The 24,032-nt window shown below is 53.0% G+C and overlaps 1 protein-coding gene across 1 annotated transcript in view; it reads left to right on the top strand.

The window, feature by feature from the left end:
* The window catches only part of LOC109267234 (guanylate cyclase D-like), a 36,508-nt gene extending 12,769 nt beyond the window's left edge, over positions 1-23,739 (top strand). Inside the window, exons 10-21 of the mRNA XM_053900629.1 lie at positions 1,134-1,214; positions 2,499-2,675; positions 2,904-3,060; positions 3,354-3,503; positions 6,958-7,106; positions 10,128-10,291; positions 10,717-10,909; positions 17,168-17,342; positions 18,363-18,461; positions 19,298-19,392; positions 19,712-19,797; positions 23,622-23,739. Coding sequence (XP_053756604.1) covers positions 1,134-1,214; positions 2,499-2,675; positions 2,904-3,060; positions 3,354-3,503; positions 6,958-7,106; positions 10,128-10,291; positions 10,717-10,909; positions 17,168-17,342; positions 18,363-18,461; positions 19,298-19,392; positions 19,712-19,797; positions 23,622-23,730 — 1,635 coding nt within the window. The 3' untranslated portion in view covers positions 23,731-23,739. The remainder of the gene's footprint in view (positions 1-1,133; positions 1,215-2,498; positions 2,676-2,903; positions 3,061-3,353; positions 3,504-6,957; positions 7,107-10,127; positions 10,292-10,716; positions 10,910-17,167; positions 17,343-18,362; positions 18,462-19,297; positions 19,393-19,711; positions 19,798-23,621) is intronic.
* The last annotated feature ends 293 nt before the right edge of the window (positions 23,740-24,032 follow it).

Here is a 24,032-nt window from a genome sequence, read left to right as displayed (position 1 = left end):
GAGTGGAGAAGGACTCTCAATTCCCAGCTCAGCATGGTTTGTGATCTGACCTTGGGACAACAAGTTGCTGGCTACTTGGGCCTGGGCTCTCCCAACGTGGGTCCACCCAGGGTTTCTCTCAGCACGGGGGCCAGTCTAGGTCACCCTCTTGCCTGTTTCGGCAAGGGACAGTGAGATCCCAGGTCCCTGAGGCCCAGAGGTGAGGGAAGCACACAGCCCCAGACCGTCAGCCGATAGGGAGGCCACAAAGTCAGAGATTAGACCGACAGGATTCTAAAGTTGTTGAGGACACTGTGGCTTTTCAGGTGCTGTGTTCTCCAACTCGACAATTCACTGATGTTCCGATTCTCAAATTCTGCGACTCACAGCTGATGAGCCAGGCTAATTGTACAGGAAGGGACATGAGGCTTATGATCCTTCTTTTCCACTTCCTCCCCAGGGGAATCCCATCTTTTCTTCTTTTATGCTGAAAGGAGGCTTTAATGCTGTACAAAGCATGTTCTGTCTGCTTCTCTAAGTTAGCTGACAGTCTGTGGGTGAGGCTGACAAGGCAGAAATCCATCCATGACAGGGGAGAGAGGGCTAAGATTGCAGCTAGCTCTGGGCCAGGCCGGGGCGAGGACCGAGCCCCAGCCTGAGGCTTCCTTCTCTCCCGCCGTCCCCTCTCCTACAGTCTCTGGGTCACAGAGCCCCCGTCACTTCACAGGCTTTGGGGTGTTGTGGGTGCCTGAGGCCTGCAGAGTAAAGTTGACCTTGACACTGGGAGCATGTTGACATGCTTTATATGCAACAAGTGTTAGCTCTTGCAGGGCGAGGGGGGTATCATCTTCGCTTTACAGAACTGGAACAAGAGGCTGAGAGAACCAAAGTCACTTGTTCAAGCTCACAGACGGAGCTAGACAGTGGCGGGGTTAGGACTGAACTCGGGTCTGTCAGCCAAAGGCCCTGGCTTTGCCCCACCAAGGTGAAAGTCTAACTTCGGTTTCTGCCGGCCAGGCCCTGCCTGGCTTGCAGCACACAGAAAAGATACATTTATGGGGACGGAACTGGGGCTGAGAGGCACAGAGGGATTAACCCAAGGTCGCACAGCGGGAGACCAGCAGCAGCGAACTTTCTCGTTCTTCCTCCAACAGGGGGAGTGGGTGTGGCTGAAGAGGTTTGAAGCAGGCACAGCCCCTGAGCTTCGGCCCAGCTGCCTCAGCCTCCTGAGAAAGGTAGGGCCAAGGAGGGGAGGGGACGCTGGCAAGGGACTCCTACTGGTATGGAGTGGTCCCCGCTCAACGTGGAAGCTTCTAGCCTCAGAAAGGAGTCCTTTCTATCATCACAATTGCTGCCCCATGGCCGACACCTCAACCACAGTTACACACTCATCTTTACTCACGAGCATTCCTCAAGTCACGTCACCACCTCAACGTGACCATCACCACGACCCTCAGGGGCACAGTCCCTTCCATCAGTATCAGCAACACCCTCGAAGGACCTCCTCCTGTACCCACCATCCCTCCACCCATCCACTCATTTAGTCACTGTATTTTGAGCATCACCTATGAGCCAGGCCATGTTCTGGGTTTGGGGGTACAGCTGTGGAGAAGAGGGACAGGGTTCCTTCTCTCAAGGAGCTTCCGGTCACTTGTCATCACTAACCACATAAGCCCCTTCACCCCCGAGGTTGTCAGTATCCTGAGAAGCACTGTGGCTGGAGCACAGAGCACAGGATTGGAACCAGGAAGGTCCCAGGTAGAATTCTGCCTCCATGAAACGCTTAGCTTTCCTGTAAGATGGAGCTAATGAAATCTACCCTCTGGGGAATTAGGAAGATTGGAGAGAACATATGAAATAACCTAGAATTGTCTCTGGCCAGAAGTGAGCCTTTGATAAATGCTAGCATCACTGCTTGGGTTCAAGCTCTCTGACCTGCTGGGCAGCCATGACAGAGGCTATTTTCTGGTTGAGCCTGGTCCCTTCTGCTCTTCTTCCTCTCCTTATCAGTCTCTAAGTCTTAGGGGAGAAACTTTACAGTTTTCAGGTCCATGGTTCCACTTAGGTTGGGAAACAGGCCTAGATCCCTATACTGTGGAGTTCGCTACAGCTTATTCATTTATTCTCCCATGACACTTCCATTCACTTGTTCACCCACTCATCCATCCATTCATCCATCCATCATCCAACCATCCACCCATCCATCCACATATCCATCTATCCATTCATCATCCATCCATCTATCCAGGCATCCATTCATCATCCATCATCCATTCATCCATCTATCCATCCATCCATCCATCCATTCACCCAACCATCCATCATCCATCTACCCATCCATGCACATATCCATCCATCTCCATCCATCCATCATCCATCCATCCACCCAACATTTCTGGTGCCTCTCTGTGCTCTTCCCTGTACTGGGTGCTAAATACTGGAGACCCAGATGTGGATTGTATCTGGTTCAGCCTTCAATGTGCCCCTAGGGGCTGCTAAGATGCCTATTGCCCCAATAGATGCGGGAGATGCGGCATGAGAACGTTGCTGCCTGCCTGGGCTTCTTTGTGGCCCCTGGGGTCAGTGCTCTAGTGCTGGAGCACTGTTCCCGGGGCAGCCTGGAGGACCTGCTGCGGAATGAAGCTCTGAGGCTGGACTGGACTTTCAAGGCCTCTCTGCTGCTGGATTTGATCCGTGTGAGAACCGTCCCTGGGCCTAGAGCTATGGGGGCCATGGGGAGGGCAGGGAGAAAAGAGATGCTCAGATTTCCAAGACCTGGTCTCCTACTTTGTCTAAGAAAAATCTGAACAGTATGGGAGAAGGTGAGAGGAGGCAGGAAGTGTTTCTGGGGTCTGTGAGATGCTGAGAGGACTAGGGGTCCCTTTGATTCATCACATAATGGGTTACCATTATGTCCTTTCCAGGGCATGCGGTATCTGCACCATCGACATTTCCCTCACGGACGCCTCAAGTCCCGAAACTGTGTGGTGGATGGGCGCTTTGTTCTCAAGGTCACTGACCACGGTTATGCAGAGCTCCTGGATGTTCAGCGGGCTCCCCGCCCCCGGCCAGCCCCAGAAGGTCAGCTCAGGGATGGGCAGGCGCTGCCAGTGGGTTTTGAGGCCTCTATTTAAATTGGATGCTTGTGAGGCAGGGGGACAGGGGAGATGTCCAATCTTTTAGCACTTCCTGTGGTGTGACCTTGAGCTGCCTCAGGCCCCCTACCTATGAATGGGGGAGAACAGAAACACCTATGTCCTCCTGGGGGCTGTAGGTAGAGGGCGATGACGCCACATATGTGAAGTGCCTGCCCATCTTGGCCCAGTTTGGTGGTCAGTGGGTGAGGACAGTGTGGCCTTGCCTTGTGACTGCAGAGCTGTTGTGGACGGCTCCAGAGCTGTTGCGGGGGCCCGGGGCGCCGGGACGGGGCACCCTCAAAGCAGACATCTTCAGCATCGGCATCATCCTGCAGGAGGTGCTGACTCGAGGCCCACCCTACTGCTCCTCAGGGCTCTCCGCAGAAGGTACAGTGCCCTTGTCCTCCTTCCTTGGCCGTTCGCTGGCTGGAGTCCCCGTGTAGTTGGGGAGCTCTGTGGCCACCAGGAAATCCTGGTGGAAATAACCTTACAGACACACTTGTCTGGTGTGACCATGAGAATTAAGTTTCTTTGGCTCAAGCCAGGCAGCCTTATCAGCTCCACCAAAATGGCAGCTGACCAGCTCCAGGTAAAGATATTGATTTCTGGGTGAAAACCTCAACCCCCTCTGCCTCTTCTAAGGTCACTGCCATGTCTGTGGATGCTCATGCCCTAACCACCCCTCCTTGATTTGCATAGACTTTGTGTGCATATAGACCCCAGTTTTCCCCAGCTGTATCACTTAACTTACTACATGACCTTACACAGATCGCTTACCCTCTCTGAGCCTTAGTTTTCTCATCTTTAGAATGGGGATGAAATAAAAATGGGCCAGACATCTGGCCCTCGTCTGATGTGGCCAGGCTGCTCAGTATTTAGGGGCTTGCTTCTCTGCCCAGACAGGATTCCTTCAAGAACATCTCTGTCCTTATACTTTAGGTGTGTGGGATGGTCACTCACACCTTCCCCATCATCACTCAGTCTTAGATGTTTTCTTTTCTGACCCCAGCGCGGAGGACCAACTTCAGAAACCTTTCCTCCCTTTCTGTGTTTCTCATCAGGGTTTCCCAGACCCTGGGCTGTTCTTCTAGCTGTCCCCCTCCTGTCTGTGTCCAGTCCCAGGGACCTGTCCTCACAGACACCCCGGCATCTCAGCCCACAGTCCAGAGCAGTGATGGAGCTGAACCCACTACTCCGTCCCACCCCCAAAGGAAAATCATTAACTCATGGGAGGCCTGGCTTGCTTCCTTTCTCCACTAAAGCACTGCTCAGTGAGTAATGAGCATTCCAAGCTCCAAATTTATGAGGTGGAGGAGTGGGAAGGAGGGGGATCTTTGTCAGGCCATTTGTTCAACATCCTCAGTGGCCCGACCCCCCACATCTACCCGCTGGGTGAGGAAAGACCAGCCAGATGGGGTCCAGAAGTGTATGGCCCTCAGGCCTGGGCTCCATGAGGCTTTAGGTGCAGGGATCAGGCCTGGAACCTGATGGCCGCCATTGGATCAGGCTGTCAGTCCAGGGCCTGCTACGTCCCAGGGCACGCTGTCCCTGGTCTCGGGGAGTAAAACACTAAGAGCCCAGGTACTGGGGGACACCAACCTAAGCCCAGCTCCACGCCAATTCACTTCATAACTTTGAGTAAATCCCTTTCAGGCTCCGAGCCTCAGTTTCCTTGTCTGTAAAATGGGGACTATGTTGCCTGCCTCCTAGAGTGGTTGTGAGGAGTCAGTGAACTTCTTTAGACCAAGTGCCTGACACATGGTGGGCACTCAAGTATTTGCCTGGGCGGTTTTACGGAGGTGCTAATGGGGGATCCCACATTCTCTCCTGAATTCCCAACTTGGACGCAAACGCTCCTTGATCTTAGAAGTAACATCTTTTCAAGATCCTGTGTGTGTGTGTGTGTGTGTGCGCAGTGGGGGTGAGGGGTGGAATTGCAGCTTCCAGAGCTCTCTCTGTCATATGCTTTATTCCACTGGACAACCCTGGGAGGCGGTAGGTGCACTCGTTAGAGATAGCTGAGTGAGGCCCGGAGAGGGGAAGGGGCTTCTCGGTGGGGAAGCAGTGGGTCTGGGACTTGGACAAGCTCAGTGTCCTTGCCCTAAAATCTCCTGGAGTCATCCATGGAGCATACTCCCATAGACCTGGGTATGTGGCCTCCTCCCTCAACCGCTGACACGGCCAGTCCGTCACCGTGATGCGTTGGGTGTGGACAGCGGGCCGGGCAGGGGGAGGGAACGTGAGACCGCGGCTGGCCTGGCCTGGGACAGCCGTTTTCAGCACATTCACATATGAGGACTCCGTTTTAATGTCAAAAACGTTTGGAGCCTCACATGCTATGTGATTTTTAATATCCGCTGACTGAGACAATCCCCAAAGACAGAATCGGCTCTGAAGTCAGCAATGCTTTGAAATGGATTTGTATTTTATTCATCACAACCCCATCTGAATACTTTTGAAAAAGAGTCGTATGTGTGTGTGTGTGTGTGTGTGTGTGTGTGTGTGTGTGTGATGTGTTATTGATTCCATCTGCATACCCTCCTTTGTAAGCACACACAGCTTTTCAGGTCCTTTACTCAGAGGCCCTCAGGGTCTGATGCCTGCAGGCTGGAAGCCTCTGGGCAAAGAAAATCATGTAGGCCTGGAGGAGATCGGGCTCAGTTCTACAGTTTGCTTTTTACCAGCCCTGCAGCTGTGGGTGAACTCCTTCACTCCCAGGAGCCTCAGTTTCCCTATATGTAAAATTAGACAGGGACTCATGCACTACCCCCCAAAAAGGGGGCCGACAAAGAATGTGGAGGGAACTGAAATCCAGAAGGAAACTTCTCCTCGGTGGCACCAAGGGCCCCCACCTCCTCGGTCAAGAGAGGAGGATCCCAGCCCTCCTGAGGGAGTAACCTGTAGCCCTAGGAGGTCTGTACTATTTATAACTGTACTTGTTATATGGGAGGAAACTGAGGCTCAGAGAGGTGATACCGTAAGAGGGTGATATAGAAGTCCCCTCCTGATCCACTGAAAATCTGAGCCCCACTTCCTCCCAATGCCCTTGTGAATCTCTCAGCTCCCCCAGTGCCCCCAACAGCTTCCTGAGGGGGAGCTTTTCCCGGCCAGTTGTCCGATGAGGAGGCTGAGGCACAGAGTGATGGCAAATAGCAAGAGCCAGAACTAGAACGCCGATCTATCGGACCTCAACTTAGTCTGATGGTCTTTATCACAGGGAGTGGGGACAGGAAGATCATGGCAGGGGCTGTCTTGGGAAAATAATGATAATGATGATGATAATGAAAGCATACAATCTTGTTTCCCACATGGGGAGTTGGCACCGGAAAGTCTCCAGGTGGCAGGACTGGAGGCAAGAGCCACAGCGTCAAGGTTTCAAGCGCATGGGTGGGGCATCGCTGGCAAGTGGCAGCAGCTGGGTTTGTGGGTTGGGGGGGGGGGTGCTTTCTAGGGGCCAGGTGCCTAACATCTATCATCTCTTCCCTCTGCACTCCTCTCAAGAAGGCAGTTTATTAAGCTCATTTCACAGATGGGAAGACTGAGGCTCAGAAAGGTCACTGTCTTGTCCACCATCTCCTAGAGAGGTGGGGGGGGGGGGGCAGATCCAGAAGTCAAAACCCACTTTTCGGCTCCTAGCGTGAGACCCCTTCCCAGGCCACACCCTGGGCAATCCTGGGTCCACTGGCCAGCATGCCCAGGGGAGACAAGAAGTACCCTCAGGACCTGATCCCTACACCCCCACGGGCCTACCCTGCCCTCCTTCTCAGGACCCCAGGCCAACCCCTTGCCACGAGTCCTCCTGGGCCCGTCTGACCTATCGTCCACATGGTGTTTATTGCAGAAATCATCAGGAAGGTGGCGTCGCCCCCTCCCCTGTGCCGGCCCCTGGTGTCCCCTGACCATGGGCCGCCCGAGTGTATCCAGCTGATGGAGCAGTGCTGGGAGGAGGCTCCAGAGGACAGACCCAGTCTAGACCAGATCTACACCCAGGTCAGTGCACCCCAGGCCAGTGCTCCCAAGACCTAGCAGATCGGTTCACTTCACTTTGCTCAGTGACAGCCAGATACTACCTATGGGGCCTAGAAACCTTATGTAGCAAAGGGGCAACAGGCCAGCACCATCACTCCTGCGGGGGAGAAGGGGGGATGGCCGAGGTCCACCCTTTGAGGAAAACTTTCTCAGATCCCTGGGATCCGGGGATGTGTGTTGAGTGCCTTCCTAAGTGCCGAGGCCCATGCTATGTTGTGCTTACTTCATTTAATCCTTAGGCTAGCCCTCCCAAAAAGCACTGTTATTATCTTGGCTTTACGGGAGAGAAACTGAGGCACAGATTGGTGAGGGACTCGCCCAAGGTAACTGAGGGAGTGAAAGGTGCAGCTGGAATCCAAACTCAGGTTTGTCTGTCTGCAGAGCTGGTGCTGGAAATCTCGGCCTCCTGGCCCCAGAGCAAAGAGGTCGTTTGTGGCTGTGGAGACAATCAATGCTGTTTCCTCTTGTCCGTGAGTGGAATTAGTGAGGAGCTCGGGTGCACCCCCACCCCCAGGCCTGCCTTGGGATCTATAACAGGAGGGGTGAGGCAAGTCTGTACGAGTTTGCAGGGTGGTGGTGGAGAGTGTGGGCCTGACTGAGCTGGCTAATGGCTCCCACAAGACTAACCCATCAAGCCTGAGGTGACATCTTTGTGCCTCCCTTTCTGCCCTCTACTCCCAGCCACAGCAAACGTTGCCAAGGAGAGGCTCAGCGAGCAAGAGGGGCGTCCAGACAGGTGATGAGGGAGCGGGAGCGAGGAAGACACACAAAAGGAGCACACAGGTGTCCCCTGAGAATCCTTTCCACATCCCCTGACTTCCCACCTCCTTTCCTCACCTCAGCTCAGGTATCAGGCGTGGCGTCGCCATTGCACAGATGAGAAATCTGGATCTAGAGTAAATGAGCTCTCAGTGGCCACCGTGGGGGTGGGTTGCAGAGCTAGGACCAGCAATTCTTAAAACACAAGCCTGGAATCCATCCAGGGATCAGAGATTGCCATGGCCAGCGATGGGTGACTGTGGGGAAAGATCCCGCCCAAGGCTCTGGGGTGGAGAAAGCAGAGATGGGCATGTGATTCATTTGGCACAAAGGCAGGGACTGGACCACGCCGTGGGGAGGCTAAAGGCCAGAATGCCTTCCTTCACATGTACATTGCAGTTTACCTCCTTGACCTTGGGCACGTTGATTGCTCTGCTGAGCTTCAACCTCCTTAAAAGTTGCCTGGCAAGACTAACTGTGGTCTGACTCCCCACACTTGAGTGACCATCAGGTGAGATAACTAAGTTAAGAAAAAAGGTGGTTCTCTGAGAAAGAGAGAGTGAGTGAGGCATTAGGGAAAGAACATGGACCTGGAAATCAAAAGGCTTGGGTTTATGTTCATTTAACATTGTTCTGGGAGTATCGGCTAATGCAATTAGACAGGAAAATGAATACTGGAAAGGAAGAAGAAATTAATTGCTATTTGCAGATCCTATGATTGCGTTCCTGGGCAACCGGGGGAAACAATGGAAAGCGCATTCCAGTTTTTAAACTAATTCAGTGGGTTGGCCAATGATAAAATTAATACGTGAAAGATCTCAGTTTGAAACTCAGTTCCACCATTATGAAGTCCTTGGCAAGTTATCTCACCTCTCAGATCCTTTGTTTTCTCATTTGTATAACGAGGGCCTTCCTTGCAGAGGTGAGCTTCTGGTCAGCATTAGGTTCTTGGTGCCTCAGGGTCAGGAGCTGTCATGCCCACCTCGACTGCCCTTTAAGCTTGCGCCTCTGCTTTTAATGGGCGGTATAAAATAGGTGCACGTGAGGGGCTGCAGCCACTCCCCACCTTACAGATGTTGGGTTGAGCTAAGTGGTATTCATGGAGGTTGGATATGCGCACCTACACACACGCACATGCCCACACACTAAGCTTCTGGGTTTAGACAGGGTTGGATTCCTTCACTTTGACCATCATTAATTTGCTTCTCCCACTGACTGCACTTTGGGAAGGTACAAACCAGACTGGGGAAGGTTCTAGTAAATCTCCTTAGGGAACGCACTGCCGTATTTCCTGTAAGTTTCTCATTGAAGATGTGATTTATGACCACATATGAATGTCCTCATATGAAGACCTAAGACAGGCATTTCTCTCTGCTCAGCAGCCAGCAGTTTTGTTTCTTTGGAGCAACCAATTTAATGCTCCACTGTCTCATGGACTCTGGATCATATAATCTATATTTCCCTCTTTGCTTTGTTGCTAGGAAGCTTATATTCAAAATTGTGACCAAATTCTAACATGCATTTTGCTAGACCAAAATAGCAGGCATTTTCCCTCCTTTGGTCCCAGTGGCCTTACGTATTTATTATCTTATTTTGTAAAACATTTTTTTGAACAAGGAGAGAAATAGAGGTAGAAATGATTATATACATAACTAATCTACATGTATCTTTTCTATCTACCTGTCTATTCACCCACCCATTCATCCTTCTATCCATCATATCCACCCATCTGTCTGTCTGTCTAGCTATCATCCATCCATCCATCCATCCATCCATCCATCTATTGTCTATCATCTTTGTATCCATCTATCCATTCATCCATCCATCTATCCATCCATCCATCTGTCCATCTGTCCATCCATCCATCCACCTTTGAGAAGAACAACAAATGTCCACTCCACAGTGTTGTTGTAAGAACCAGAGCAGTAGGGTTAGTGTTTGATAATGGTAATGCTATGCTGGCCATGAGCTGGCTCTTTTGTAAAGTCCTCTCCCTGCTGGCCCGCCTCATATAGAACTAACTCACTTTTCCTTCCAGCTGTCTGTGCTTCCCCTGTGCTTCCCTCCAGCTGCCGTCCCTTGTCTATTACATATCTGCTCCTCACCAATGGAGCTCCTCCAGGCAGGGACTATGTCTGCTTCATTCTCGTGGCCCAGATTGCCAACCCAAGAGCAAGTGTGCTGACCTTCATGGATGAATTGGGACTTTTGTTCCATTTTCAGTTCAAAAGCCTCAATCAAGGCAAGAAGACCAGTGTTGCTGACTCTATGCTGTGGATGCTGGAGAAGTATTCCCAGAACCTGGAGGACCTGATCCAGGAGCGGACTGAGGAACTGGAGCTGGAGAGGCAGAAGACAGAGAGGCTACTCTCTCAGATGCTCCCTCCGTGAGTGGCCCCTTAGGACTTGATTATGTCTCTAGCCTCTGTGGCTCTGAGCATGGGACCTGGGACATAGTAGGTGCTTAGTAAGTCTGGGTTCCATGAATTCATTTAATTTAGTCATTGTTTATTTATCTAACATATTTTCACAGAACCCCTATTTGTGTTAGGCACTATGTTGGGCCCTTCTATTAACTCTGCTACCTCACTTCCTCGGGGGCAAGGAGAGGGCACAGTGTCCCCCATCTGACTTCAGAGGAAGTGATGTCCAGAGAGGGACAGGTATGTGCTGGAGGGCAGCCAGGATACAAGCAGGCCTGATCCAGATTCCCCAGTGCTTAACCCAAGAATTTTCCCCCCGAAATCCCTCCCTCCAAACTATGGGAAGGGGGTCCTCCTACCTTGTGACTCTGGTCCTTCTCATTCTTCAGGTCTGTGGCTGGAGCTCTGAAAATGGGGGCAACTGTGGAGCCAGAGTACTTTGACCAGGTTACCATATACTTCAGTGACATTGTGGGTTTCACCATCATCTCAGCCCTGAGCGAGCCCATTGAGGTGGTAGGCTTGCTCAACGACCTCTACACACTGTTTGATGCTGTTCTGGGCAGCCATGATGTGTATAAGGTGAGAACACCAGAAGGCTGGCATTCCAGCTCTCCTTCCTGCACTGCTGTGTTTGTGTCATACATTCACTTCTAGTCATTTACCTGTGTGGCTTTATCAGTTAGCTATTGCCGTGTAACAAATAACACCAAAACCCAGTAATGTAAAATGATAAGCATTTATTATTGCTCACAAACCTATAGGGAAATTGAAAAGTTCTCTGGACTCAGCTGGACCACTCATGCATCTGTGGTCAGTTGCAAGGGAGCTAGGAAGTTCTGCCGATCTTGGCTGGGACATCTCATGTGTCTGGAACCTTGACTGGGACAGCTGTGGCCCACATGGTCTGTTAACCCCAAGTAGGTTGGCTGGTATCATTCACATGGTATGGCAGGGTTCTGGGAAAGAAGACAGAAGCCTCTTGAGGTCTAAGCTGGGATTGGGCACATGGCTATTTCTGACATATTCTATTGGTCAAAGCAAGTCAAAAAGCCAACCCATGGGTGCCTGGCTGGCTCAGTCGGAAGAGCATGCAACTCTTGTTCTTGGGCTCTTGAGTTTGAGCCCCATGTTGGGCATTAAAGTTTACTTAGAAAGGGGCCAACCCAGATTCAAGAGGTGGGGAAATTAACTCCACCCGTGCTGGGCAAGGGCCAACAGATGAGTCATCTCCTGTGCCTGTCCTCAGGGAGAGCTCACTGCTATAGATAAAAGATGAAGACAGCCCACAGTAAAAGCGATGGTCAGGGCAGGCAAAGGAGGCTGAGAGGTCCCCCAATCCAGCTAGGGTTAGACGTGTGGAGTAAAAAGCAAGAAAGTCTTCCTGGAGGAGGTGCTATCTTCCTAGCGCTGTCCAGTCTGGGTGTGGTTCTTCCAGGCAAGCCATGGGGGAATAATGTGCCAAAGCCTGAGCCTTGAGGGGATGGGCCTGGTGAGTATGAAGAGTGCTGAACGGGTTGTAATGGCTGGACGTGAAGTGGGCTGGTGGTGGAGTGGGTGGCGGCTGAGGGACACTGGAGAGGGGAGCAGGGGCAGAGCTGTCAAGACCTTCCACGATCTAGTCCCTGTGCATCTCTCGACCTGGGTTTCAGTCCCAGCTTGGCCACCAGCTTCTGTGTAGCTTTGGGCAAATGGTTTCCCTCTCTGGACTTCTGTTTCCTTATGTATAAAACATGAGGAATGGTGACCTCCACCTTGGGGGTTGGCAGATGATGGGTAGTTCCTAACCCCCTTGAAAAAGTGCTGTGTAAGCAAATTGTACCTCTGTACCTGCTGTGGGGACCCCACCCTAGTCCTGCCCCTTGTTCTTGTCCAGTTGCTAGAGGTCTTGGGTCACTTCAGACACAGTGGAGGAGGTGGGGAGGGGGAGCTCCCCAGAAACTGCCACACTCAGACTCCACTGGCCTTAACCTCCTTTTGTGAACCACCAGTCCCCTTCCAGCCATAGCCCTCCAGGGAGGCAGGGACAGGGGAAGGCCAGGCCCTGTGGCAGAAGCCAGAGTGGACAGGATGCCTGGACAGAGGCACCTCTTTGAGGTGCCAGGCAGTCTGCTGATAGCATTATGTACAGTATCCCAACAATAATAATTGCCAGTACTTATTGAGTGCTTACTGTATACTGGACAGTAGTCTAAGTGCTTTATATGTACTAATTCACTTAATCATCATTGCAGTCTGTAAGGTAGGTAATGGTACCCCTACTGTATATATGAGGAAACAAGTGATTAATGGGCTCATCTAATTACATATTTCCAGTGGCATGTGAAGCTGAGATTTGAACTTGGGCATTCTGATCCCAAGACCTCCCTTCTCTGGGGCTCACCATCCCTAAGAGATGAACATCCTCAGGTTAAACCAAAGGTTCATAGTGGCCCACAAGACCCTCCAGAAGCTGGCCTCACCTACCTCTTTACCTGTATCTCTGGCCGCTGCATCTCTGCAGACCTCGTATTCCTCACACATGCTTTGCTGACGGGGCTACTAGGCCTTTACACATGCGGTTGCCTCCTCTAGGGACACTGGTCTCCCTCCATGTCACCCGGCCCCCTCCTAGTCATCCTTCTGGCCTCAAGTTAGCCTCCTTCCCCTCCCAGACATGGTTAGGAGCTCCTGTGTGGTGCTCTCATAACTCCCCCTGGAAAGCACAGCCACACCATATGGTTCTAACCTAAACCCCTCTGTCCCCAGTGCCTGGCAAAGTCCAACACATGGTAGGTTGTCTGGAAATACATATTGACTGAGTGAAGAGCTCACTGAGGCCCAGAGGGGAAAGTGACTTGCCCAAGGTCACCCAGCCCGTAGGTGGCAGAGCCAGGACTAGAACCCACAATGTCTCCCACCACGGCCTGGCTCTGTCCACTATACCACCCTGCCGCACACTGAGCCTCAGAGACCTGAGCCACCGACATGCCAAGGACACAGCTTCCCTCCTGCTCCCCATTCTGGAGCCTATACTCCTGCCTCAGCTCCTGGTTCTGAGATGTTGTCTCTCATGCTGGCTGAGTTTCCCTCTTGCTTCCAGAGCCGCCCTGGCCCTGTGGGCCCCAGGAAAAGATTCCTCATCTCATCTTGCTGAACCCCGCAGCTTTGATGTGCCCTGAGTCACCCCTGGCCTTGCCTTTTCCTCTCCTGTTAATCTTTTCTCACACATGTGCCCCTCCCCGCTCTGAATCATACTTTCTGATCTGCTCTGAACTCTGGCCAAGAGGTCTGCATCTTTCTGGCAGGATGAAATGGAATAAAACAAGGCCCGCACACCCCTCCAGATGTGGGGAAACAGGCGGCCTGTTCCTGACGATGTGTGAGCGCGTCTCTCATCACTCACGCCATCCGCCTCGGTTTCCCCTTCGTCCCCAGCAGGATCTGGTTACTGCTCTTTAATCCAGTCTGGATTGGGAGGCAGCCAGGCAATCATTTCCTGGTTCTGCAGGGGTTTGTGATTCCCTCCCAGCACGCACTGAATGAGCACTTTATGCACATAGTTCCAGCAGAGTCCGTGTGGGCTACAGGGGTGGAGGGGACTTACCCTAGCCCCTCAGCCCCAGCGGGAGAGACCGGCCTTAGCCATACTGCCAAACGACCCTGGGCAAATCACTTTACCTCTCCGAGTTCCAAGCACCCATTTGTAAAAAGAGGTGAAATTGCCTATTATGGCTTAGGATCGTTTTACAGAGCGAGCAGCGTGAGAGGAAGGGCTACGGATCATTCGTTCACCAATGCCATGACGACCACCACCACGAGCAGATGCCGAGGCCTTGCCCTGAAAGCACAGATGGGGCAGAGGTCTGGGGTGGGCCCCAGCATTAGTGAGGCATCTACAGAGGACTCGCCCAGCCAAGGGACTATCACAGGGTATTTCATTCAACCCTCGCAATGGCCCTCAGAGGAACAGACCATTATTCCTTCAGATGCAACACAGGTTCAGAGGGGTAAGTGACTAGCCCAAGGTCACACGGCTAGTCAGTGGCGGAGTTGGAGTTCACATCTGTATTTTGCCAGTATGGAAACGTTTGCCCTCGCTTCTCTGGCTGTGTTCTCTCATCCACAGAAGGGCCACACCTGCGTATACCCTTGCGTGCAGCTGAGTGCCGACTATGATAGGAGTCTCTGAGTGATCATCTTCATGGGTCTGAGCTCCTAGAGAGTGGGGCCTGTGCCTGGTCATCTTGCTGTCACTGGATTTGTAGGGGTGATTATTAATGACACTACAGGCAGGTGGAGGGCAGTCTAACAGCTTAGAGACACTACCATGTGCTTCTCCTCCCCAGTCCGGACCTGGGGTCACCTGACTGAGGCAACGCTGGGTCTCCAAAGCACATGTACCGTCCCTGAATTTCAGCTGTACGCTCGGCCGCTGACTCAAAGTCAGGCCAGCGAGCTGTAGTTCTCCGGGGCTGCCTCTGGGAGGCCAGACTGACCTACGCACAGGTGCTGACTGCACAAGGCAGTCGCTGAGGAAAACCCCACACAGCAGGCACTGTCCCCAAAAGAGAGAGAGAAGGGGCGCAAGCCATGCGTATCAAGAGGCAGCACAGCCTACGGGCTCTGGGGCTGGACTGATCAAGGTCACATCTGCACTGTGTGACATGGGCAAGTGGCTCAATCCTCCGGCCCGATGTCCACCTGCAGAATGGCAACGGTAATGGTACCTACCTCACAGAATTCTTGTGAAGGTCTAACGAATTGATGTTTGTAAAGGACTTGGAACGACGTCTGGCATGTGGTAACTGCTATACCAGTATGTAAGCGCTTCGTCCTTTCAATCTTGCCAATCAGATAATGGGTTCTTCCTCCTGTGGGAAGAGGTGGGTGGGCAGAGGGAAAGCCAGGGCTCGCTCATATTTTTCCCTCCTGGCGCATGGGGTGGGAGGTCTTTCTCCTTTGTGAAAATGTACACAGTGAGGCGTAGCCATGTGCCCGACCCCTGCCAAGTTCACTGCCAGCCCCCAAGTGCAGGGTGGACAACCGCAGGTGATGGGGAGGCAGACGGGGCTCATGGCCCAGAGGAGGGAAACATCTGGTGACCAGGAAGATTTTAGGGACTCCACGAAGTGTGAGCTGGGCTGATGGAGGGCTTGGATCTCAACAAACAGGGACTGAGAGAGAGCATTTCGGGCAGGGGGACCAGGCCATCGAGCAAGCCCTGAGTGTCTCTGCGGACAGCAGAAAGTTTCCCATTGGTGGAAGCATGGGGAACGAGGAGTGACTGTTAGCGTTTTGTCAGGAAATTCTGCAGATCACAGGAGTCCCTGACTGCCAGGCCACAGGGAGCAAATTTAAGTATCTAAACAGAATGTGGCATGATTAGGGCAGATCACTTCCTGGCGGTGGGGTAGAGATCGCCTGGGAGGGTGACAGAGAGGTTTGGGGAACATGGGGAGTAAGGCACAGTCTACAGCAAATGTTGTGTAAGAGATTTATTGAGTTGCAGTGCTCCCTATGGTCAGGGGAAGTATTGATTATGATTATGATTATGATTATGATTATGATTATTTGCACACCAGGTGCCAAGGGAGAGCAGATATTGAGAGCCAGCCAGGACCTGCTCCCCAGGTCCGGGAGGTGCCAGCATTTGCTGGCTTTGGGAGAGGCAGTGCAGGAGCTGGGCTCTTCATCCTGGAGAGGGGAAGACTTGGAGAGTAGAGTCACCATCTTCACCTTGGCTGGCCTGGCCTGTGGCAGGGAGGAGGGCCACGGCGCACATCTGTATCCCCAGTAGTTGGAACAGGGCCTTCGGAAGAAAGAAGGTGCCTGGGAACGCTTTGTGGCTAGAGTTCAGGAGCTAGAGCTGAGAGCAGCGGGTGAAAGGCAGGTTTCTATTCCACTCAACTTTTGAAAGTCAGAGTTGCCTAGAAGAAAAAGCAGCCACCTCTAGAAGGGGGGGGCCTTCGTATCAAGAGGTGTAACCAGGCCAGGCCAGCCACTGAAGAGGCAGGTGGGTGGCCTTCAAAGCCCTTCTGAGACTGTGGGATTCTTTCATCCCCACAACCATCAGCCAAGGAAAAGGATGCTGATGATGGCGATGGTGATGGAAGTTTCCATCCACTGAGCATCTATGATGAGCCTAGTTCTTTTTAAAAAATTTTTTGGGGTAACATGCAGTGAAATATCAGTTCCGGGTGTAGAAGTTAGTGATTCGGCACTTCATACATCACCCGGTGCTCATCACAAGTGCCCTCCTTCATCCCCGTCACCTGTTTCACCCATCCCCCTGCCCACCTCCCCTCTGGTACCCGGAGCCTAGTGCTTTCAACACTTTATCTTTCATATGCATTCCACCTAAGAGGAAACAGGCTCGCACAAGTGAAGTGGTCTGCCCAAGGTAAATGGCAGAGCCAGGGATTGAACCCGCATCTGTAGGATTCCAACACCTACATTTGTTCCTAGTACACCTTGGAAGGCATACTAGATATACTTATTTTCCAACCCCCTGGGGTGTATATGCATCGAATATACATGTATTCCTCTCCAGATGAAGTCCTGATCTGCTGCTGTGGCCTTGTGCAGACGGGGCGCCCAGGTCCGATGCCAACGGGCTCATGGCCCGGGGCCAGAGAAGCCCAGATAGCCACGGTCAACTGCAATTCAGACCAAGGCGATGTGAAGCGTGCAGATCTAAGTGTTGCCAGAGGCACCTGGGACGGGAGGCCTGGTAGAGACGACGCTGTGGGCCAGAGACTTGAGGGGTGGGTCAGGGCTCCCCAGAAGGGCCTTGTGTGAGCTGGGACGGTCCAAGGAGGGTGTGTTCTTGCACTGGAGCGTGAAGGCTGTGACTTCTAGGTGGAGACCATCGGGGATGCCTACATGGTGGCCTCAGGGCTGCCCCGGCGCAACGGGAGCCGGCATGCGGCCGAGATCGCCAACATGGCCCTGGACATCCTCAGCTCTGTGAGAGGCTTCCGGATGAGGCACGCGCCCGATGTACCCATTTACATCCGGGCTGGTCTGCACTCAGGTACAAACTGGGGGCTGTGGGGGCGACGGGCCACGTCAACCTCCCAATCATTCTGGGGGCATTGGCTGGGGCAACCCCAATGGTGTGCTTCTAGAATTCTGAGATCCTAAAACTCTAGGATAGAAAATTTTACATTCCTTTTTTTCTTCTATTATTTGAAGGTTCTAAGATGTTATAAGTTAAAGAATCTGTGATGTTCGGTTTCATACACACACACACACACACACACACACATTTTGTCTCAGCATCTGTCAAAGCTATTTTGAGTTTATATTGAGGAGCTGATAGTCTGATAGGAGAGGCAGGACAGAGACCTTCTGTGGTTCTGCAAACAACTAAATGTTTGCTGGGATGGGTCTAGGAGAGACCTTGGGGCATCTTTCTCAGGTCCCCACCCCTTCCTACCTCCATGGTTTCACCTGCAGGATAAAGTCCAAATTCCTGTCCCCACACCCCCCTCCCCACCCCCTCCCCAGCCTCCCAGGCCCTTGTTATTCCCTCCAACATCATCTCCCACAACTTCCTACTTGCCGTCCTATCCAGACTCAGCTGCTTGCCGCTTCCCTCAGACCTGTGGGCTCTCTGCCTCTGTTCCTTGGCACCTGCCATGCCCTGCCCACTCATTCTCTCATCCTTCAAGACATAGCTCATGCACTGCCTCCTCCAGGAAGTCCTCTGGGCTGGGTCAGACTCCCTTCTGGGGCCAGCACAGCTCTGGTGCCTCCATTTGACAACATCGATCACAGTTTACACGTCTCCCCCACCAGGCTGGGAGTTCCCCAAGAGCAAACGCTGGCTCTGATTTATCTGTGTGCCCACCCCCACCCCTGGCACAGAGACTGCCACCAATATCCTCTCTTCTCTGGGTATAACTGGAGACTCCATATAGCTTCATCTTCACCCCCCAGCTGGAGCCCAGGATGTGTTGACAGCAGAGGGGGTGGGCAAGGGCAAACTGTCATGGGAACTTCCCTTGGGTCCAGGACCTCCTGGCGCTCACCGGACACATTTGAGTTTCAGGGCCCTGTGTGGCAGGGGTCGTTGGTCTCACCATGCCTCGGTACTGCCTCTTTGGTGATACTGTGAACACCGCATCCCGGATGGAGTCCACAGGACTGCGTGAGTGTTATATTTCTATCTTGCGTGGGTAAGGACTCTCAGTGACCCCTGCAGCCTGGCTGTTTGAAAGGGTGCTTAGTAACCAAATCACCACCTGGTGGCAGTGTACCTTAGTTGTCAATGAAACAACTGTAAGGAGATCGCGTAGGTCGCTGGTTCTTGTAACTTTCCATGGGGCTTTTGGGATGATCTCGTGAGAGAATTAGCCGAGAGGAAACAATGACTTGGGAGGCAGGAAACCTGGGTCCTAGCCCCTTCTGCCACCGGCTTGTCCTTGAAAATATTCTTCCTCTAGGCCTGGGTTTCCGCACCTTTACAATGAGGAGACCCCTCTCGATTTTTCAATGTCATTTTAGGCCCTTGCTGGCATCAGAGGCCACACTGATGGCTTGGTTAGAGCAGCTGTCAAATCTGACGTCCTGGGACATGTGCTTCTGGCTGCATGAGTTGTCTGCTCCCTAACGTCATTTCGACACGTCCTGCGTGACTAGATGCAGTGGCCCTACCGGGAAGTCCTGCTCTTGAAAGAAAATGACTGCTTGTCCCTCTGACTCCGTCTTCATTGACTTCCCTATCACTAAAAATCACATTCCTAGACATTCTGACTTCATCGTGAGTCCCTCTTAACACTCAATCTATGGAATCCGCTTTTCCTTGAGGCCCCTAGTGAGGCCTCTGGTCTACCAGAGGGACAGGAAGGTTAGGTGAAGGGTGCCGTATGAATCAGAACTGGGTGTATTACTGGCTGGAACTGGGGGCTGTTAAGGGTCTTGATAGTACGAAACACTAGGTATGCTGCCACCTGGTGGTGACTAGATTACTACCTTTCTGGCTAGCATACAGGATTCATGTCAACAGAAGCACAGTCCAGACGCTGCTCAGCCTGGATGAAGGCTACACAGTTGACATCAGAGGCCAGACTGAGCTAAAGGTGAGGGGACTCTCTTTCCTGGCATTGATGGAAAATCCAGTGTTTGGGGGCAGGGGACAGATTCTCACTCATCTGATAGAGAAGAAAATGCCTGCCTGGAGTCAAGGATGGAGTCGATCGCCTTTACGTGTCTTAATCACTCCCCAAATTCTAAAAAAAAATATATTTCTTCCCGGGAGCCACTCCCTCTTTGACTCCTCATAAGAAGAAGGGCCAGGATGGAGAAGTCGCTTCTCCAGAGCTGTCTGGTTCTGCGCCCTTTCCTCCGGCCTCACTCCCTGCCCGAGGGGTGCTCAGTCCCTTTTCCTCTCTCCTCCAGGGGAAGGGCAAAGAGGAGACCTACTGGCTGGTGGGGAAGGCAGGCTTCCCCAGGCCCCTCCCCACACCGCTGAACATCAAACCTGGGTGAGTAAGAGGAATTGCCCGCAGAGCTCAGCGTCTTTTGTTTGAAATTTGATATTTGTTATTTTTCTGATCATAAGAGTATTATTACCTGCCCAATGCGGAAAACTTGGAAAATACAGAATTCTTTCACGATTAAATAGTTACCTCTTTCCAGTCCCGAGAGACTGCTGCTGCTAGCCTGTTGCTGATGCGTTTGTTGTGGATGAGGTCATGGTGCCTGGATAATTTCTCATTCTGGTCTGTGCTGTCCATATGGTTCAGAGCCCTTTATAAACACATATTTGTAGTGACGGCATCGGGATCGCAACATGCGGGCGTGCGATGGTTAGGTCGGCCTTTCCCTCGGTGCTGGGCGCGTGACCGTCTCCCCATTTGGAGCCTTGGTAAAGAGTTACTGGGCATTTGATGTCAATTCGGACTGTTTCTGCAGATGAGGAATCTATAGATGAAAGGACACTCACACTTTAGGGGCCAAGTGAGTAAGATCCTCAGAGAGCTTGTGCCTGCCTGGCAGTTTGGCCCTTCCCTTTGTCCCCTGTCCTCCATGACCCTGCGTCCTTCCCAGAGGGCAATGGGGGTGGGGTGGTGAGGAAAGCAATAGGGCTCCACTGCAATGTGCTCTTCTCACTCCCTTCCATTCAAGCAGTAGAAGGGACCACAGGGGGCCGAGGGCAGGGCGCACGGGTGTTACCGGTGGCTGAAAATGACAGTTTCCTAGAACTGGAAACGTCCTGGGGACCACAGGTGTGGAAGCTGAGCCCCACTAAGCAGCACCAGCATGTTGGAGCTTCCTGCCCAGGGTTTTCCATCACCAGAACTTCCAACTGGCTCCTCTCACCTCCTCCGGGATGGCCCCCCACCCAAGGCTGCCCCCCTTCCATCTCTCAAAGACAAGAAATGCGCGGGACATACACAGAGCGGGGTCCAGCATTGTAGGACAGGGGAGGGGGTGGGTAGGCACACACTGGGATACTGGCCAGCATACAGGACACACAGGTGCACCCTTTTTCCAAGGACACCCCAGCTCCTGGGTGCAGAACCAGCTTATGCTCACATAAACGTCTCCATGCAGCCCGGTTTCTGTGCAGACAGTGTGCTGGGGCAACAGTGTGGGGACAGGAACAGGGTATGGCCTGGGGCCTTCCCATGTGCCATAGCTCCCTGGCTCACCCATCCCCAGGAGGACAGCCGTGGCCCTTTGTGGCCTTTTCTCGTCCATGAGGGTCCCCTGCTCCAGCCCACCTCTCTTGCCCCTCAAAGAGCAAGCCTCCTCTGCCTCACAGCCTTCCAGGTGCCCCCCACTCCCGCCCCCGTGGGGAGCAGTACTTCTCAGAAGGCCTGTCTGCTGACGCTGACTTCACTTCCTCACCCACCACTCCCTGCCCAGCCCCCGCGGTCTGACTTCCACTCCCACGCGCCCAGAAGACTCTGTGGTCACCAGTGACCTCCATCCATGTCACTAGATCCGTGGGCAGTTTTAGTTCTCAACTTGACTGCTCGACAGCATTTCCCCTTTGCCAGAAATATTTCCCTCTTCCCGGAAATATGCCCCAGGCCTCCCTGGCTCCCCAGCTGTGCTCCTTCCTCTCCAACTGACCCTTCACAGGCTCCCCGCCAGCTGGCCAGCCCCGGACTCTGAAATGCAGGGGTTCCCTTCCCATCCAGATGCTGATGACATCCATCATGGGCCTTGGCCCCGCCTCCCCTCCGAGCTCTGGGTTGTACAACTCTTGCTGTCCCTCAGCAAGATCCTTCTGGAGCTTCACCTGGCAGCCTGGCCCTCCTCCAGGGCTCTCTCGTGGTGGGTGGCCTCTCCATCCTCAGTCAGAAAGGTGGAGGACGCTTCCCAGCAGCCCTGCCTCCATCACAGCTCCACCCGGGGGCTTGGCTTTGGCACCTTTCTCCTGGCCCGGGCAGGGGCCGCCCCCCATCCGCTGTGCCCCTCCACCCCCCACCTGGCAGCCAGAGGGAGCTCTTAAGACGAACACCAACATGATCAATAGGAAAGCCCCCTGTTTACTGAACAGACCCTCTAGGTCTTTCTACTGCTCTGAGGCTCAGGCCCGAACTCTTTCATGCTATCCTGGAGGCCCACTCCTTTGGGCCTGCCCCTGCCCCTGGCCTTGGCTCCCTGGCCACCTTCCACGGCACACCACCTGCTCCTCAGGGCCTCCTTGCCATTGCCGCAAAACACACTAAGCTGCTCTCTAACCTCAGGGCCTTTGCTCTTGCTATCCCCTGTAACGAAATGCCCTGGCGTGGTCCCTTCCCATCCTGCAGGCCTCAGCTCTGATGCCGCTCCTTCACGAGGCGGCTCTGATCACACATGCTGAAGAAAGCCCTGCTGTCACCCCCTTCCCATCTCCCGGCACTGCCTCCCCATAGCACTTGCTGCTTCCTGACTCTTGTTTTTTCGATTCATTTATGGAACGTTCCCCTGCTTACACAAACCCCAAGAGATCTGGCCGTCTGATGCACCCACGGGTCTCCCAGTGCCGGGACCCCGGGAAGGTGAGCTCTCAAGCTCCTGCCGGCTTCCATCTGGGCCCTGGCCCACCCCATCCTGGGAGTGGAATGGCAGGTCTGGCAAACATCTGTCATGCTGAGCTCGCTCAACTGATGACTTTCCCACTCCTTGATGGAAACTTTAGAAAGCGCCAGAAACATTTTCATCTTCTTGGCTCAGGGAGGGAAGAGAGCTGAGATTAGTCCCCGTGAACTCCACCTGACTTGGGAGCCTCCGAGGCCTTCGGGCAGGCAGGGGAGAATCGGCACCCACCTAGGCCCCCTGAATCAGACCCAGCACGCGGACACATGGGGCCCACGCACATAAGCGGGCACACACCTGTCGTGGGCCTCTGGTACATGCACACATGGAAATGCCACTACGTGCCCCTCTGCGTGGCTGGAGATGAGATCACAGACAGACCAACAGATATACAGACACGGGATTCTCTCCTTCTCTCTGTCTCTCTAAAAATAAATACATAAATAACTTTAAAAAAGGGGGAAAGGCAGTTTCCAAATTCTTACTTCAGCGATATACTGTAACTTGATTTTTTTTTTAAAGCCAAGTTTTCTAAAGATGCTTTTATCCTTACTCTCTGTATTTGCCGTATCTACAGAAGTCATTTACCTTCGTGTATTTGGGGGTGTTTGGGATACCTTTTACCTTCGTGTATTTGGGAGCCAGTGAAGATGAGGGGAAGGGGACAAAGCCCTCTTCCATGTGTTGGTATGGCCACAGCAGCAGTGCCCACGGAAGTGCCTCCTGTCACATGTCACAGAGACGCTCCACAGAATGGTCGCTTCTCTTCCCTCTACAGGCTCAAAAGTGTCCTCTGCCAGGTTGATGTGAGGCCCTGGCTGTCACTGAGAGCCTTGTTCTCTTCTCCATGCAAAGGTCATAACCCTAACCTACCGTTCTCCAGGCACGTATGGGAAGCAAATGAGAAAACGAAAGAGTGTGCATGGTGGGGGCCCAGTGTCCCTAACCCAGATTTGCCTCGTACCTCAAGATCCACAGAGCCCCTCGGCCCTTGGCATTCTGGCTTCCCAAGCTCACATCTGGAGGAGGGGACAGACCTGGGGCTGGCTCCCAATCTCCTGGGAGGCTGGACACGGAGCCCCACATGCAAATGAGTCTCTACAACTCTTCACCTCCCTGAGCCTGGACCGGGTACGCCTGTGGCAGGGCTGCTGCCAGGATCAGGGGAAGGCGCAGAAGCAGAAGCGGCTCCCCGTAAGCAGCTGGGGGCTCTCAACGCCCACCACTGTTGTTCTGGATGGTAGTTTTATTCTTCTTGTTTCTTCTTTCCCCCTAGGGATCCCTGGCAGGACCTCATAAACCAAGAAATCAAGGTGGCCTTTGCCAAAGCGCGCCAGGGTATGGCCAGGCCCAGGAGCTCGGGTCAGGCCTTCGCTGGGCCCTGAGGATGAAAACAGTGGCCCCTGCCCAGAAACTCTTGTGCCTACGTACCCCCAAACCCTCCTTCTACTCCAATCCCCGCAGAGAATGCTCTTGCCCAGCAACCTGAAAGCCAACAGAGTGCTCGTTAAGAAGTGCCCTAGAGCGATATTAACTGATGCATTCCACTATGAATCCTACGGGCAAACTTGCCTCTTGATACAAAAACAATAAAAATAGAATTATTCCCTCCCTTTCACGCCGTGCTTTGTTCTTAACAAATCGTTGGGACTCTGAGATCTTGTTATCATAGGGCTTATTATTCCTC

The sequence above is a fragment of the Panthera pardus genome, unplaced genomic scaffold, assembly GCF_024362965.1.
Source record: "Panthera pardus isolate Hobbes unplaced genomic scaffold, ASM2436296v1 HiC_scaffold_12, whole genome shotgun sequence".
In the NCBI taxonomy this organism is placed as follows: domain Eukaryota; kingdom Metazoa; phylum Chordata; class Mammalia; order Carnivora; family Felidae; genus Panthera; species Panthera pardus.
This window is presented reverse-complemented; position numbering and strand designations above follow the sequence as displayed.